Source organism: Microtus pennsylvanicus, chromosome 5 (genome assembly GCF_037038515.1).
Source record: "Microtus pennsylvanicus isolate mMicPen1 chromosome 5, mMicPen1.hap1, whole genome shotgun sequence".
Classification (NCBI taxonomy): domain Eukaryota; kingdom Metazoa; phylum Chordata; class Mammalia; order Rodentia; family Cricetidae; genus Microtus; species Microtus pennsylvanicus.
The window spans coordinates 68,203,880-68,222,345 of NC_134583.1; the positions used below are offsets into that span (position 1 = coordinate 68,203,880).

General features: G+C 46.9%; 1 protein-coding gene across 1 annotated transcript; it reads right to left on the minus strand.

Moving 5' to 3' along the window:
• Nucleotides 1-107: 107 nt before the first annotated feature.
• On the minus strand, nt 108-13,542 carry Kif22 (kinesin family member 22). The gene is made up of 14 exons (XM_075972307.1): nt 13,440-13,542; nt 7,597-7,789; nt 5,751-5,878; nt 5,510-5,664; nt 5,104-5,313; nt 4,792-5,022; nt 4,503-4,656; nt 4,276-4,411; nt 2,709-2,877; nt 1,596-1,761; nt 1,190-1,245; nt 477-689; nt 338-397; nt 108-235 (listed from the first exon to the last, which is right to left on the minus strand). The coding sequence occupies exons 1-14, from the start codon at nt 13,495-13,497 to the stop codon at nt 188-190; spliced, it is 1,977 nt and encodes a 658-aa protein (XP_075828422.1). The 5' UTR covers nt 13,498-13,542; the 3' UTR covers nt 108-187.
• Between the last annotated feature and the right edge of the window lie 4,924 nt (nt 13,543-18,466).

Consider the following 18,466-nt stretch of genomic DNA (forward strand, 5'->3'; position numbering starts at 1 on the left):
CCAAAGATGGCGCCCAGATAAGTATCCCCACAGAGCGTGATCCTGATCCCAAGGCCAATTGTGGCTCCCACCCCAGCCCTGCCATCCCTAAAAACCAGGCTCAAGCATGGAATAAAAACTGTATTTACAATAAAAACATCATTATACAAGGGTTTTAAAAGGAAAAGGGAGTGTGAAGAGCTGGTAGTCAGGAGGGATCACAGTTCTGGCCGGCAGCCAAGCCCAAGAGGTTCGCCTGCAAGGAAGCATAAATGCGTCAGTGTAGCAGCTGGGCTAGGGCGGGGTGGGGCGGGGCACAGCCTGCAGGCTGGTAGAGAAAGGGCAGAGATGCTCTTACCTTCAGGAAAGACTCCACCTGCTTTCCAGAGATGCCTTCCACCTGTTCCAAGTCCTCCACCTAGAGGGACAGCGTCAGTAGGAAGGAGGTGGACAGAGAGGCGGGGCACCCCTCTCCACCTGCCTTCCTAGGTTGTTACCTTGCTGAAGGGGCCATGGAGCTCCCTCCAGCCCATGATGAGTTGGGCCTTCTTCTGGCCAATGAGATGCAGGCTGCGCAGATCCCGAACTGAGCCTTCATTCAGCAGATCCAATAATTTTTTGCGCCCATGTGCCAGTAACTCTGGGCTAATCTGTAGCTCCCAGCAGTCCTCAGCCTTTTCCACAGGTTTGGACGCAATTGATGGCTCTAGCTATGAGGTAACAGAAATGACAGCAAAAGTCTGTGGATGACTGCGAACACCTAATCACCTTGCCCCTCCCCGTACTAATTTTGCAGAACTGGTATAATTCTCAGTTGCTGTGAAGATTCGATGACTATGAACGCACACATCAAGTAACTCGGAGGAGCCTACAGTTAAGCAGTAGAGCACCGGAAGTGCCTACCGTGCTTGAAAAAACCAAATATCCCCAGCTTGTCAGTTTTGGGGCAGTTCAACTAGTGTTCATTTTGTGTGAAGACCATTCTGCTTAAGGGATTCTTTAAATGCCCGTCATTCTCCCTACATTTCTTATAGCTTAGAGAGAGCGGGAGCTAGACTACATACTAGATCTAATCAGTAGCAAGTCCAAGTGCAAGGGACATCAAAAAAAGGAAACTCACAAATGACGGATACCCACTCTGAGGTACACCACATTTCATCCATCACTGCATGTAAAACGTTCCCAAGTGGAAACGCGGGGTGGGGCTCACCTTTCTTTTGTGGCCTCTCTTCAGAATATGGATCTTTGACTCTGCCTGTTTCTGAACTGAAAGCAGGATTAGAAACTGGTCAGGGCACAAGCGACCTCATCCCTCCCTACCTCCCATTCCTCCAACCTTGAGGTTTTGTTGTTTCCAAGTGAGACAGGGTCTCACTCTATAACCAAGGCTAACCTGGGATTTAGAGCAACCATTCTGCCTCGCCCTTCTGAGTGCTGGGATCACAGGTGTGTGCCACCATATCCAGCCAAGACCCTGCTGTCTTTAACTGGCATGACAAGCACCAGGGCTTCTTCAGACCCAGTGGGAGGGTGTGAGTGACAAGAGGATAGCTGCTCTTTACGTCTCTTCACTTCTGAGGTAGCTGTGTCAGCCCAGATCCTGGGACTAAACTTACCCAGTTGCAGGGGCATCACCACAGCCTTTCTCAGGGGCTTCGCCACTGTGTCTGTACAAGAGGGAAGGGGCTGGAGAACTGTCAAACTGTTCTCTTTATCCTTTGGATCCTGCGCTTCCTGGGCTAGCACCTTGGCCTCCAGTTCCTTTTGCTTCATCTTAAGCCTCTGTTGGGAAGGATCATGGGAATATGTGACTCAGTTCCAGTCCCAAAGCAGCGGATTAGGAAGGTGGGCAGGCAGAGCTCTGAGGTCCAAGAGAATAGATGTAGGACCAGTAGGAGAATCAATGAGGAGACAGGGTTCAAAATAACTAAGGGTATTCTAATATGATCAGGGGGCTACTTAGAGACAGAATAAGTCTTCAAGCAAGGAAGTCTTGTGAAATGGAGGGTTTTGTTTGTTTCTGAGACAATGTCTCACTATGTAGCCATGGCAGGCCTGGAAATTGGTATGTAGATCAGGCCAACCTCAAACTCACAAAGAGCAGCCTGCCTCTAGGCAGATTATATATTTTTATGTGTGTGGGTATTTTGCCTGCATATATATTTGTGAACTATATGTATGCCTGGTGCCCTTGTGGGTCAGTAGACAGGGTTGGATCTCTTGGAACTGGAGTTATAGGCAGTTGGGAACTGTCATGTGGTTGCTAGAAAGTAAGCTAGTCCTTTTTTTGTTGTTGTTTGTTTTTCAAGACAGGATTTTTCTGTAGCTTTGGAGCCTGTCCTGAACTCACTTTGTTGACCATGCTGGCCTTCAACTCAGAGATCTGCCTTCCTCTGCTTCCCAAGTGCCGGGATTAAACAGGATTAAAGGCGTGCACCTGCCACCAATCCCCCCCCCCCCCCCCCCCCCCGCGAGCCAGTGTTCTTAACTGCTAAGTCACAGGTAATTATGTGTATGTACTTGTGTCTGTGCCCAAAGTCGTCAGAGAGATGTAGTCTCTCTGAAGCTGGAAGTTCTAGGTAGTTGTGAGCTGCCTGACACGGGTGTTAGGAATCGAACTCTGGTCCTCTGCAAGAACAATGTGCTCTTAACTGCCGAGCCATTTCTCTAGCCATAAGTAATGCACTTCTAAACTGGTTAGAATACTAGGTCAGCTTCTCAACAGGTACCTCAATCTCCAGGTTCTTCTCCTCCACTGTCTTAATGAGTGCCATCCGCTCTCGCTTTGGAGTGTTCAGCAGAGGTGTCCCGTGGCTCCCCTGGGAGCCCAGCAAACGATCCAAGCTCAGGAGGCTCTCCATCGTGGCTGGGTCCATACTGCATAGCTTCCCTAAGAGGCTGAGTAGGAAAAAGGGCTGCTCACACCTACCTTCTCTCTCATACCTCCAGGGCTGTTCACACACACCTACCTCCTCTCTCATCACTCCAGCAGAGCAGGGCTACCTTTGTCACAGCTTAACTTGGTGTCATCTGTTTGGGAAGAGTTAACTAGCCTCCGAGTATAGTGTCTTTAGGAGGTGAAGTAAACTCTCAGGGATACCAGAATATTAGGTTAAAAGCAGCTAATAAGCACTGGATGCCACACATTAGGGACCTAGCATTCTGCTCTGTCTAGGAAGCACTTGTGTGTGATAAAGAAAAAAGAGCTAGGGAGCTAACTCAGCAATTAAAATACTTGCCTTGCAAGCAAGGGGCCTAAAGTTGGATCTGTAGAGTCCACATAAATGCCAAGTGCAGACTCGGGATGCCCCAAGCACAAGCAGGCTAGAGATACTTGTCACGACAGGGAGTTGTCAAAGAATAAGGCACAAGAGTGATTGAAGATTCTCAGCATCGACCTCCAGCCTCCACGTGTGTGTACACACATACATGAATGCCACAAACATGTACACATGAAGAAGAACTAAAGAGTAAGAGCTGAGTGATTAGCCATTTGGAAGCAAGTGGGGGAAGATCCACAGAAGAGGTCCTTGTTAGCAGGTATATGACAGCTACTAGAGTCTTAGCATAAGAAGCCTTTGTCCGGTGGGCTGTATACACAAGAGTCTTGTTCCAGCAGTCCTGGCTATCTGAGCACAGTAACTTCTAGCCATCTTTGTTCTGTCTGAAATCTTCACCCTCACACCTGGTGAAAACTGTCTTTCCCATAATGCCTAGTTAGATTATCTGTGCTACACCGAACTAGCTCCTTAAAGACACGGGATGGGTCATGTCCTGTTCTTTATGCACAAGTCACAGAAGAACAGCAGCAGAAAGTGCAGGTAAACAGCACAAGTAATTTTTCCTCCCAAGTTCCACAGAACAAGCCATTCTGTTTGTTTGTTTGTTTTGTTTTTAGAGAAAGGGTTACTCTGCATAGCTTTGGCTATCCTAGAACTTGGTCTGTAAACCAGGCTGGCCTAGAACTCAGAGATCTGTTTGCCTCTGCCTACTGACTGCTGGAATTAAAGATATGGGATTAACTACCTGGTGCCATTCTTTTCTGTATTATCTACCTGGCTTTTTTTTTTATAAACTCAGGCTCCCCATTTCCTAAAAGAGAATCCTCAAGGTCAGGGTCTAAGTTTGATGAGCCCCATTTCGGAGCTCGGCTCTTATCCAGAGTGACAATTTGGCCCTTTGGTGAGTTTAGGTCTTAGAGTGAATTCACTGGGGAAAAGGTTCAAGGATTTGGCAGCTAAACCTCCTGTTAGCCTACAGCTATTAGAGATGCAGCAGGGAAGACCTGAATCTCACCTCAGTTTCTCGGAGGCAGGGGCTGGAGCTGTTACAGACGCAGGGCTCCCATGTGATTCTTGTTCAGGGCCTTTGGCTTTCTTTGCTTCTGATGGGCCTGGCAGTTCTTTCTGAGACGGCTTAACAGGTGCCAAAGCTGAGAAGATTGGAGGGATAGTAAGGAGAGTCAGAATGGTCCCCCTCAGTGCTGGTGCTCAGCAGTCTGGGGAAACTCCAATTGTCCTCACCGTGAGGCTGTAGACTCTCATTGGTGAAAGGCCGGTTAATCACTTCCTTGGACCTAGCGGTGAAGTTTAACGCTGAGATTGTATCCTGGTAGAAACGTCTTTCAGGAGCAATGTTGGCAATGATGATGCTATGAGCTGAGCCGCCCAGAGAGTCCTACGGGGTAAGAATTGGAGTATGGTTCAGACTCCCAGCCTTCTTATTCCTTGTCGACAGTTCCCACTACCCTAACCAGCAGGCCTAAGAGCTGCCTTCTTTAGTCCCCTTTGGCCCAATATGGGTAGACATGACCTGTAATAAGCGAGTGAGCTTGCTGTCCCGGTATGGTATACGAGGGAGACCCTGACTTAATGCATCCACCACTTTGCCTAGTACAAAGAGGGAGGAGTTGATGGCTCCACTCTCTTTTAGCCGAATGCCCTGGTTGCCTGTGCGACGGTTGTCCTCTGAACCAGCCAAATCAATAAGATAGAGTTTTCCTTCCCGCTGGCGAAATGGAGCCAAACGTTCCCGCTGGTCCACCTAGGGGAAGAGCAAGGGCCCAGACTGAGCTTAGGCTTCGGGGCTTCCCAGGGCGGGCCCTTCTTCCTGGAGTGGCTTTACCTTGACCAGGAGTACCGCATGACTGCGGGAAGAGCGCTGGTTGAGCCGGGTGGCTCCCACAGAGCGATTTCTACTGGCTGGCAGGAAGTGCTGCTCGAAGTCAGAGAAGGTAGCGATTGGCTTCTGTGTGAGGCCGGGAATCAGGATGTTCCCTCGACAGTCCTCTCGGATCACTAGGTCTCCTGACGCAGGATCCAGGAGGTCTAATACCTATTTGAGCAGTGATAGAAGGACATTTCTCCATGAGGAGGGTGCTTGCTTCACGGGGATTGGGGTTCTTGTCTCTACTGGACTGTCAGAGCTCTTCCATCTGATAGCCCACTCCACCTTGCCAGCTCTCACTACATATACCTCCTTAATCTAGAGTGCAGCTTCATGCTCTAGAAGGCACTCTTTGACGCCTCACCTTCTCCTGGTAGATCTCTAAATAGGACATAGTGACGGAAAGGTCCCATGGCCGGCCCTCTGCACTTTCTTCCCTTGTGAGCTGCAGGAGGTCCATGAGAGCCCTGGGAATTACTCCAGGTTGTTCTGGGCTGCCCAGCATTGTGTGTGTCTTCCCTAGGGAATGAGCAGAGGAAGCTGTGAGGTTTTCCTCTCAGTTTCCCTGGCTCCTTCTCATGTATAGTTCTCTTCTGGCTTCTCACCTGCCCCAGTAGGCCCATAGGCAAGCACACTGGCATTCTGCCCTTCCAGCAAGTGCCTTAGGATAGGCTGTACTGAGCCAACATAGATGTCCTGCTGAGTGCTCTTCTCCCCATAGAAGGCATCGAACCTGTAGGCAGAAAAAGGAGAGGGCATTAGTAGGGTGTTAGGTCGACACCCTAAACCTAGATGATGCCGGCTTTAAAGGCTCTGCTCCATTTCTTGAACAAAGACCTTGAAAGTGTTCCTAGAAAATCTACTATAGTCCAGTCACTGTGCTGATAATAGGAAACAGAAATTAATTTCACATTGCAATCAGATACCCATACTTTGCAACGATTCAGGAGACGAAGATAAGAACAGACTAGAAGGAATAAATGATTCTGCTGAGGCAAGGAAGCGCTGCCAAACAGAAGAATACAGAAACAAGACATGGTGCTTTGTGCAGCAATTTCCATTTTGGAGGGAAGCCTAAGCTCAGGAAGTCCTAAGAATGACCAGAAAACGAGGCACCTCCCTCCCCAAGCATATACAGCAGTAAGGGCTGCTGGGAGTCACTCTCAGACTGGCAGAGCAGCTTGGAAGAGGCTCACTGCCTGCAGGTCCCTAGCTTGTGTGAGCTGTCAGCTAGCCTGAGCTGAGCTTTGGTGATGTGGCTAGCTTTGAGTCACTTCTGCTCCTGTAGTAACTTACTTATTCCTGAAAGTAAACCCAATACAACGCACTGGATCACCGAGTTGGACGTTGGTGGCGTCCTCACTTTGGTCTGTGGTTGGTTCCCACTCTGGGGTGAGTAGACATTTGTTTATATATCCCCAGTAATAGTGTCACAACATGGTGTGAAACGGCCTCTCAATCTTTTTCTTAGGTGGCACTTTAACAGGGCAGACAAAAGGCCAGTCTAGATTCAAACATAGCTCGTTCACTACACTGTGGCAAGAGAAGGCTGGAAAGGAAGGAAGGAAGCCAAGCTATTAAGGACCTACAACTGGACCAAACTAACCTTTTATAAAGAACCAGACAAGAAATATTTTAGGCTTCGTGACCACGTGGACGTTTCAAAACCACTTAACTCTAAGGCTAGTCAAACAGCTCTATTGTGTAATAAATGATAAACTTTATTTATAGAAAAGTCTGAGCGGCCGGCAGCACACCACCTGAGCTCCCAGCACTCAGAAGGTGCCTCAGGCAAGAAAACTGGGAGGTAAAGGCCAGTCTGTGGTTTGTCTTTGGTTTTTCTGTGACAAGATTTCTCTGTTTAACAGATCTAGCTGTCCTAGAACTCACTCTGTAGGCCAGTCTAGCCTCGAACTCAGAGCCTGCCTCTGCCTCCCGAGTATTGGGATTAAAGGTGTGCACCACCACCACCCTGCTCAGCCCATGTTTTATGAGACCTTGTTTAAAACAAACAAACAAGAAATAAAACCAAACTGAAGACTCCTGACTGAACTTGACCTGTGGGCTGTGGTTTGCCAGACTACAGGCCAAGTTTAAACTTTAAAATCCCATGGACTTCCTTAAGGAGTTGCTCTCATGTGTGCCATTCCCGAATCTGCGCGGTCTTCTCTGGATTGGCTACCACGTCTGTTTTCCTACCCTTTCTATGTATTTTCTAGAACCTGTTTGGGGCTACACTGCTCCTTCCTCCCTTTTCCCCAAGACTGACATCCACTTCAACCTCTGGTCTTTGTCTTGAGTATTCATCTATATACCATGAGCACCTAAATCATTAAATGAAGGTTTGGGGAACAAAGATTGGCCTAGCAAGGAGTAGGATCCTGAGAGACAGATCTCAGGAACTGGAGTGATAAAGTGAGCAGGCCTAGATAGGAGTAGCTTGAACCTTACTGATATTTGAGTGTCTCCTGGTATTTCTTCCAGTTGGCCACCTCAAGAGAGCAGCTGTCTACGCCTCGTACACAGGAGGGTTCGCTTGCTTTTGTTTCTTCGTCCATAAATGGCCGCAGTCGTACAGCCACCCTTACTCGCGCTGGAGGTGGGCGCCGGCTAGCCCCTCCCTTGCTTAGGCAGCGACCAGCTCCTGGAAGAGACCAGTTTTCGGTGTTAAATTTTGGTGGAAGCACAGAGAAATGGGAGCCAACGTTGCCGGGAGGCCCAGGGATGCCTCTTAAGGGGAAGCGAAACATAAGACAGATACAAGCAGGTGAGCTGTTTCGAATTCAGGCCTCTGCCCTTCATCTGACAAACGCTACACCTTGTGCATCCAACGTGTGACAGCTTGAAAGCGGAGGACACAGGCGAAAATGTACAGAGGCGCAGGTGCCACCACCTCTAGCCCAGCACTCAGCAGGCCAGCCTGGGCTACAGAGAAGTTCGAGGACAGCCTGGGCTACACAGAGAAATTCTGTCTTCAAAAACATAAACAAAATAAAACAAAAAAACCTACTCATTGGGGTTGTTGTAATAAATGTAATTCACATAAAAGTGCTTATCTTCTGGTACTTGATTTAAAAAGAAATCCAGTTTTATTTATTTGGTGGGTTGTTTTGAATTATTTTCGATTTATTTATTTTATGAGTATTTTGCGTGTGTGGATGTATATGCACGACATATGTGGTTTATAAGCCACCATCTCTACATGGAAGCTGGACATTGAACAGCAAGTGGGACTGGAGAGTAGACTCTGCAGTTAAGAGCACTTACTGGTCTCGCAGAGGTCCCCAGGTTCTATTCCCAGCACCTGTGGTAGCTCACAGCTGTCTTTTAAATCCAGTCCAGCAGAATTTGATGCCCTCTTTTGACCCCACAAACACTAGGCACTCTTGTGGTGGACATACATACATGTAGGTAAATACACTCATGCACATAAAAATAACAAAATAAGTAGATCTAAAACAGCCAGGTGGTAGTGGCACACGCCTTTAATCCCCCCAGCACTTGGGAGGCAGAGGCAGGTAGATCCCAGTGAGTTTAAGACCAGTCTGGTCTCCAAATCCAGCTCTAGGACAGCAGGGGCTATTCAGAGAAACCCTGTCTAGAATAACAAAGCAAAACCAACTAACTAAATAAATCTTTAAAAAAAAAAAAAAGTAAGAACAGCAAGAGCTCGACCCTGAAGTGAGCTCTCCAGCCCCTTGTTTTTGAGATAGGGATTCACTGTGTAGCCCAGGTAGCTTAGAATTTGCACCATCTTGCCTCATTTTATTGACGTCCCCTACTTCCCACTTAAAGGCACAGAATGAAGGATTTAGGCCAGGGATTCTCAACCTGTGAGCCTCGACCCTTTGGGAGTCAAAGGACCCTTTTACAGCAGTCTCTAAAAACATATTGGGAAACATAGATATTAACGTTATTATTAATAACAGTAGCAAAATCACAGTTATAAAGTAGAAATGAAACAACTTTATGGTGTGGGTCACCACAACATGAAGAACTGTATTAAAGGGCCCCAGCATTAGGAAGGTGGAGAGGCACAGTTTAGGCAATTTGTCCCTCCTTTAACTGCTTGTTAATGCCAAAGCTTCAAATGAGGTCTAATTCTGAAGTCCACACATGAATTACCACACCCCTTCTGTGTATACCGATGACATTTGGAGTCAAAGACAATGCTGGCTGGCAGCTATCTGACCCCAATAGTCACTTAGCCACTCCAAACTTCATTTCTCTCTACAAAAATAACAGCAGGGGCTGAAGAGATGGCTCAGCGGTTAAGAGCACTGACTACTCTTCCAGAGGACCCGGGTTCAATTCCCAGCACTCACATGGCAGCTCACAACTGTCTGAAAATGCAGTTCCACTAGATCTGACACCTTCACACCAATGCACATAAAATAAAGTTAAATAAAGCTTTAAAAAATAATAACAGTATTTATTACAGAAAAACCATCCAGACTAAAAATGTATATAAAACATTCAGTAGGTGCCCTGCAAGTCTCAATGTCAGCTGTTGCTATTGTGATTATTATTCTCTTTCTTGACACATTTTAATCTCAGCAGCTTGCTTCTACCCAGGAACCTAAGGGACTTCATACTCCAGATTCAGTAGGCACACTCAGCCTGAACCCTATCTGACTTCCTAAGAAATTCAACACACTTTTTTCTTCTTCTTTATTTCTTTGTAGACACATACAAGAAGAGGGCACCAGATCTCATTATAGATGGTTGTGAGCCATCATGTGGTTGCTAGGAATTGAACACAGGACCTCTGGAAGAGCAGACAATGCTCTTAACCTCTGGGTCATCTCTCCAGCCCCCGGAATTCAACACACTTATGAGATACCCTTTTCCCTTGGTTTCTATGCCATCCATTTCCCTGACTGTTTTACTAGCTTTTGATTATTCCTTAGTTTAATGGTGTTAAATGTTTCTCCTATGTCCTACACCCTGTCAGCTTCTGTACTATTAGCATTTTGAGTTGTGTAATTCTTTGCTGTGGGCTCACACTGCAGACTGTTCCACAAACACCCACTAGAGCCCAGCAGCATTCTCTGTCTTTGTCTCCAAGTTGTAACAAGCAGAGCACGCTTCCACGTGCTCCCGGGGCACAAATGTCACCCCGGATGAGACAGCTCAGATTCACTTCACAGGCAACAGCCACCTTCTCTAGACACCAATTACCTTCATTCTCATTTTAAACGAACATCTTCAAGCCGATGATGCCCTTTATAGCAGAGAGCAGACTCCAATTCGCAGTTCCTCTGTCCAATCTACCATCTACCTTCTCTAGGATGGTTCCAAGGTGCCTCTAATTCCACCTGCACTAAACCTTCCCCACCTAGCTCCCTGCAACAGGTTCCTCACTAAGGCCTCAGACTCCAAACTAGGAATTTTAAACTGTCTTCTGTCTTACACATAATCATCAATACCTGACAGTTTTTCTTAATTTAAAATTTATTTAATATTTAATATTATGTATGTCTGCGTACCACTGTTGTGGCTAGTTTTATGTCAGCTTGACACAAGCTAGAGTCATCTGAAAGGAGGGGACCTCAATTGAGAAAATTCCTCCAAGCAGTAATGGTGAACGCCTTTAATCCAAGCACTTGGGAGGCAGAGGCAGGCGGATCTCTGAGTTTGAGGCCAGCCTGGTCTACAAGAGCTAGTTCCAGGATAGGCTCCAAAGCTACAGAGAAACCTTGTCACAAAAAACAAACAAACAAAACAAAGACCCCCCCCCCCAAAAAAAAGCCTCCATAAGATCCATCTGTGGGCATTTTCTTAATTAGTGATTGATAGGCAGGACCCCGCCCATTATGGGTGGCGCCATCCCTGGGCTGGTGGTCCTGGGGTCTATAAGAAAGCAGGCTGAGCGAGCCACGAAGAGCACGCAGTAGATAGTACCTCTCCAAGGCCTCTGCCTCTACATCAGCTCCTGTCTCCAGGTTGCAGCTCCTCTTCAGTTCCTGCCCTGAGTTCTCTCAGTGGTGGGCTACAGTGTGGAACTGAAGCCAAATAACCCCTTTCTCCCTCAGCTTGCTCTTGGTCATGGAGCTTCATCACAGCTATGCTAACTCTAGACAACCCCACATGTGCCTGGTGCCTGTGGAAGCCAGGAGAGGGGATCAGATCATCTGAACTGGAGTTATAGATGGTTGTGGGCTCCCACTGGGTGCTGCGGACTCAATCAGGACCCTCTGAAGGGTATACAATTTTCTTAGCTGCTGAGCCACCTCCCTAGCCTCTGCTCTATCTTTCTAAATATTTATTTTGTTTTGTGAGAGTGGCTGCCTTGAGCTCCCAATCCCCCTGCCTCGGCCCCTGAATGTTAGGGGTACACTAGTGGTGGGCTCCAACTCATCTTCGAGTGTGCGGACCCACACATGTCTGTGGGAATGCATGGAGGCATAGAGGTCAAAGGTCAACCTCTAGTGTTCCCCAATGCGAGATGAAACTTAGATCCTGTGATAAGTATTTTACCCGGCCAAGCTATCTTCTCAGGCCACAGCTTTCTTTTAAGAAGAGAAAAATGAATCAAAGAATTTTGGCCTTTTTTATGTCTAAATAACACTAGGTCTTTTGGTCCTTTTCATGGTTGAGTAAATCCTACCCCAACTTTGAAACCTGCTTTGACCACTATTTTCTTATTTCTCTGTTTATGTGTATGAGAGTTTGGCCTGCTTGTATGTATTTCCACCGTGTACATGCCTGATGCCCTAGTATCCCCTGGAACTGGAGTTATTGAGAGGTGGGAGCCACCATGAGGTGCTGGGAACTGAACCCAGATCCTCTGGAAGAACAAGTACAGCCCTAACTATCACTATGCTTCTTTTTGTTGTTGTTTTTGGTTTTAAGAGAAGGTTTCCTCTGAGTAAGCCTGCCTGTCCTGGAACTCACTTGTGGACCAGGCTGTCCTTGAATTTAGAGACCTGACAGATCGCCTGTACCTCCTGAGAGCTGGGATAAAGATGTGGGCCGCCACCGCCCTGTGGAAGTATCATTTCTTTGAATAAAAAGACTTTTCAAACTGGGTGGTGGTGACACATGCCTTTAATCCCAGCACTCAGGAGGCAGAGGCTGGCAGATCTCTGTGAGTTTGAGGTCAGTTTGATCTACAGAACAAATTCCAAGACAGCTCCAAAGTTACACAGAGAAACCCTATCTCAAAAAACAAACAAAACAAAACTAAACTAAATAAAAGCCTTCTCAAAATACCAAAGGGTTTGTTTCAGCTTCTACAAGTTTCATGGTATTACATTAGTTCATGAGAATGCTTGAAAATAATTGTAGCCACCTCTAGGAAAGGAGCAGCTTACATTCAAACACTTCAATGTTTACTATGTATCAGATGAGGGGGGGTCACAGCCTGGGCATAATCAAGGGAAGTGCATTGCTCAAGTGTGAATCTAAACCCCCACGCCACAGTCCAGTACTGGCTAGTGTGTCACCTTGGATTGAACAAGCTACTTAGCTCATTATGTCTGTTTCCTCTTGTCCAAGTACAGGAGGCTGGTGAGCCTTAGAGGTTAAGAGTCTACTGCTCTTCCAGAGGACCCGGGTTTGGTTTTCAGCACACATCAGGCAGCTCACAACACCTGTAACTCCAGCCCTAGCGGACCCAACTCCCTCTTCTGGCCTCTGCGGACATCCACACACAGGTGGTGCACAGAAGATAAAAATAAACCTTTTTTAAAAAAAGCAGCTACCATCTCGGATCTCTGTACAAACATTAAAGGATTCATTATAAATGTTTGCAGCTGTGCCTGGGGCGTGGCGTTCTCCTTATGTCTGCCTCCCCCAAAGGCTGAGCAAACAGCAGTTACAGTCCAGAATTCGGTCTAAAGAAAAAAAAGACAGGCATATGTAAATCCACTTAGAAACGATTCTGAAATTCCTGACAGCTTTTCCAACATGAAAATAGCATCCAATTCCCCGCATAGAGGGAAAGGTCAAGTCTTTGATTTCTTTTTGCCGGAACTCACAGCGATGCCGAGCAGAGCCTTCGGGCGGCCCGGCGAATCCCCTGAGATCTCTGGGGACCCAGACACCAGGTCTCTTCACTGCTCAGTGCTCACAGATGGGGTGGCTGCCCGGCTTTACAGACGAAGCAAACGGCAGCGCACAAAGTGTGCAGACGCTAGACGGACACCGGGCTTAAGTCGGGGAGTGGAGGGCAGGGGCTGCGACGTCCACCCCCGCACTTCCGCCCCGCGCCCCGGCACCCCGGATTCTTCGCGACAACCGCTACTCCGTAAGCTGCACACAGCGACGCCTCGCCCTCCCGGCCCGCGCACCTGAAGTGGCCGCCGCCATCTCCCGCCGCCTCGGCCTCGCCTTAGCCCCAGCGTCCATACGCCTCCCTTCTTCGGGACCCGCTTCTCTATTTTGAATTGCCCGGGTCCCGCCCCTCCTTCAGATTCGACCAGTCACGACTTCTCACTACCGGAAGCCTCTGTTATAACGTACAGCAATTCCGCCTTCTCGGGCTCACTTCCGGTCCCGAAAGCAACGCTTCCCAGGGATAGGCCCTGCCATCCGTCACTAACTGGTGCGCGCCCGAGGGTGCTGCATCTTCAGGATTTTGGATTTCCAGGCACGGAATTGGCAAAGTGCAGACTTTTCCTCCTCAGCTACGAATCTGAAAGCCCTTGATTGCTTTTATCGTAACGTTCTCGGCGCTGAATATACAAGTTTTGCCTTTTGGAGAGGACGTGATCTCTATAGAGCCCTGTCCCGGAGTGACAGGGCAAAGGTTTCTCTGTGGTAACCTGAAATTGACACGCTCATCCCTTTTCTACTGTGGGAAATTACCCAACCCTGTTCTAGAAATTTGGGGTTGAAATGCGCCAGCTAACTGCATGCTTTTGGCTTCAGTTAAACTGTTTGTTTTACTTTTCCTTGCAACTGCCAACCGGGATGTCGTTTTTCTGTGGTTAAAAGCCTTAAAAGCTCCCTGAAAAATGCATTTGAGGCTGCTCCGTGAGGAGTTTCTCTCCAGGCTTTTGCGGATCGGCTTACTACAGATTCTCAACTCGGATTTTGGTCATGCTGGGTGGTCTTTAGTTTTCTATCCCGCAACACTGGAACTCACTAGGTAGAACAGGCTGGCCTCATAATCACAAAGATGTCCCTGCCTCTGCCTCTGCCAGATTAAATGACACCACCATGGCCTTCTGTTTCTGTGTTTGTTTTTCAAGAAAAAAGCCCGATCTCTTCAGTTCAAGACTAACCTGGACCTGGTCTACAAAGTTCCAAGACAGCCAGGGCTACACAGAGACACCCTGTGGCCAAAAAAAAAAAAAAAAGTGGGAGGAGGAGAAGAAAAAGGGTTCCGCTGTGTAGTCATGGCTGTCCTGAAACTCACTCTGTCGACCAGGTTGGCTGTAGACTCAGTTCTGACTGTCTCTGCCTCCCCAGTGCTGGGATTAAAGGTGTGCACCACCATTGCCTGGCCAGGGTTTAGAAGCCCAACCTAGCAACTCATACCTTTAATCCCAGCACTCGGGACTCTGTGAGTTCTATGTCAGCCTGGTCCAACATTGAGTTCCAGAGCATCCAAAGATACACAGAGAAATTCAGTTTTGAAACAAAAATGAATAACAAAAGCCAAGGTTTAGATTTATGGTCCATAAAGGGATATTACAATGTAAAGTGTTGGCTATTTTTTATTTTGTGAGACAAAGTATCTTTATGTAGCCTTTCCTGCCCCAGAATTTACTATGTATATTAGGCTGAACTCAAACTCACAGAGACCAGTCTGCCTCTGCCTCCCTAGGGCTGGATTAAAGCCAGGATCAAAGTTCTATGCCACCATGCCCAGCTCAATTTAAAGATATTGCTTGGCATTATTTACAGTTCTAGAATGGGACCACATTCCACACAGTAAAGAACTGATTGGTTATGGTCTGTTGACTTCACATTAACTGCATTACCGTGGCAACGGAAGCTGGGCTGTTCGGAATCTTGCTTATTACTTTTTTTGACTTCTCGAATGGAAATTTTCTGTTTGCTGTTGTAAAAACTTTCCATCATTCTGAATTTTTTGTTGTTGTTATTGTTTGTTTTATTTTGTTTTTGTTTTTTGATACAGGGTTTCTCTGTGTCCCAGGCTGGACTCACAGAGACCCGCTTAACTCCGTGTTGAATGTTGGGCTTAAAGGTATGAGCTGCAGGTTTGGGCTTGTTTCTTTGTCTTCTTCTTCTTCTTCTTCTTCTTCTTCTTCTTCTTCTTCTTCTTCTTCTTCTTCTTCTTCTTCTTCTTCTTCCTCTTCCTCCTCCTCTTCCTCCTTCTTTTCTTCTTGTCAGGATCTCACTTAGTACCCCAGGGTGGATTGGATCTTACTATGTAGGCCAGATTTGCTTCACACTCTAAGCAACCCTACTGCCTTAGTCTTTCAATGCTAGGATTGCAGGTTCGAGCCATAACTCCTGGCAAAAGAAAAGATTTTAAATGTTTTCACCACACAAGACAGTATGCAAGCATAGATTTGCTTTCTTTTTTTTTTCTTTTTTAAAATAGATTTATTTATTATGTATATTGTTCTGTCTGCATGTATGCCTACAGACCAGAAGAGGGTGCCAGATTTAATTACAGATGGTTGTGAGCCACCATGTGGGTGCTGAGAATTGAACTCAGGACGTCTGGAAGAGCAGCCAGTGCTCTCAACCACTGAGTCATCTCTCCAGCCCCCAGATTTGCTTTCTTAATCATTCCATATTGTAAGTATATATCAAAGCATTACGCTGTACTGCATGTATAATTTGTATCTTTCAATATAAAACCGCTTTTTTGTGGGTGTTTCGTTTGTTTGTTTACTTCAAGACAAGAGTCTTACTATGTTGCTCTGACTGTCCTGGAACTCTCTATAAAGACCAGGGTGACCTCAGACTCACAGAGATATCTGCCTGCTTCTGCTTTCTGAGTGCTGGGCTTGAAGGCCTGTGCCACTATACCCAGTGTTGTAATTTAAAAACCAGCGAGAGAGAAAGACGCTATGCGGCAGAGCGCATGTGAACGGGTTTTTATTAGGGGGAAGGGGATGGAAAAAGGGGGACAGAGACAGGGGAGACCGGCCTCTGGGGAAAGGAGGGAGAGTGAGAAGAAGAACCCGAGAGAAGCAGAGCAGGAAACAGAGACAGGAGATGGACAGGGCCCTAGTGAATGTGCAGAGGAGGTGCTCTTAGTGGCTGCTGCTGTGGATGTATTCTGTCAGGACCCTAAGGGCAGGCCCGTGCGGATGCCTGAATACTAACTTCTCCCTTTTTATTATAAAAGGTGAGGCAGGGCTGGAGAGATGGCTCAGAGGTTAAGAGCATTGCCTGCTCTTCCAAAGGTCCTGAGTTCAATTCCCAGCAACCACATGGTGGCTCACAACCATCTGTAATGAGATCTGGTGCCCTCTTCTGGCCTGCAGGCATACACACAGACAGAATATTGTATACATAATTGTAACACCCGATTTGGTGTTACACCCTCGGTACAGTTCGCGCCACTGTACCGAACGCGAGTCGGGCAAGGGCCTGGAGATTGAAAAGAAGACACAGAGAGACCAGGGTCATTCGAAAGGAAATCAGCCGAATGCCACTTTATTCAGCATTGGGGGAGTCCTTATCTACCTGACTGCAGCACAAGGATCTCCGCCCAGGCAGGTGGGAAATTACCATATTAACAATGGAGTAAATGCCCTGCAGCTAACCACCAGGCGGGGCAGGCATAGCACAGAAACACACAGGAAGCTTAGTTAGTAGATCATAAACTGTCCCCACAAATGCACCACAGGAATAAGGGAGACCAGGGCCCTACACATAATAAATAAATATTTAAAAAAAATAAAAGGTGAGGCATTGGAAAGGGGTAGCAGGTGAGGCAGGGATGAGGATGCTTCCTGCTGACCTGGGGGCATCATTCATCTTTGCGGGACCTGGGAAAGCTGGGGTGTTAGCCACATACCTGGAATATCCGACCGTTTCACTTCACTGTCCAGGCTCTGTGGAACCACAATTGAGAGGCAAGTCATCACTCAAGAAACAGCCAGAGGTGGGAAAGGGGAGGGACCGCCAATCATGCCAGTATAAGATGGAGGGACCCAGTGATGCGGAGAAGCAAGGGTGTCATCTGTGGTTGGTTCCCAGAACTGTGTATACCGAGTGTGGTGGCACATACTTGTAATTCCAGCATTTTGAAAGGGGGAAGCAGAATGATCCAGAAGTTTGAGATCCTTCTCAGCTCCAGAGGGAGCTTCAGGTTCACCTGTGACCTTATCCAAAAAGGAAGGCAAGGGAGTTGGGAGTTTCTTTCTTTTCTTTTTTTTTGGGGGTGGGGGTTAGAGACAGGTTGCTCTGTGGCTCTGGAGCCTTTCCTGGAACTGACTGTAGACCAGGCTGGCCTTGAACTCACAGGGATCCACCTGCCTCTGCCTCCTGAATGCTAGGGTTAAAGGCATGGTTAAACCTGGTGGAAGTTGGGAGTTTCATGGCTGAGACGGTTCAGCTCACAGACTCTTCTACCCAGGACTTGACCGTTATACTAATTTTGTCAGGGTGTCCCAGCCAATGCCCCCAGAAACAGGAAGCAGTCTAGAGAACACAACACCCACATTCCCAAGAAGTAGGGTAGGTGGCTTTTGGTCAATCAGTGGGTATGGATGTTTGTCATCATTTATGGGGGTTGGTTACAAGTTGTTATTAGTAATGCTCAGGAAAAAAGCTAAACAGAGGAAATTAGATTCAGGGAAAGGGGATACAGAAGTGACAGGATAAAAGGGTAGATTATTGAATCTACTTGTAAACTAGAAAAGCAACTACTACTAGTCTTAAATATTTTACAATGGTATGAATTTTTGTATATTGATAAAAATTTAAGGTTGTTTTTGTTTAACATACTCTTGCTTAAGGTATTGTACCTATGCAGCTCATTTAATGTAATGTAAATTTCTAAATTTCTAATCCTTGAAAGTTATTATTACAAACAATATAGGATAATAACGAAAAGCAGGTTAGTTGTTAGTCACCTATAACAATTAATCCTGTAGTTGTGTTAGGTATGTTTTCAAGGTCAAACAGATGTATTTATGTATACAGGTGGTCTTCAAACACTTCAGATATCTAAAGAAATATGACATGTAAGGTGTTTTAATAACCTACAGCTTTTCATGACAGTGAGACACGTCTGCTCCTGGCAGCACCAATTTACTTCAAAAAGGATGGTTGGCATCAAAGAACCTCCATACGCAGTTTGCTTTCTTTGTGGCAAAAACTAGCCATTTGGGCAGAGACTGCCCTGCCTCAACTGCTGACAGTATGGTGTCCAAGGTGGACAAGG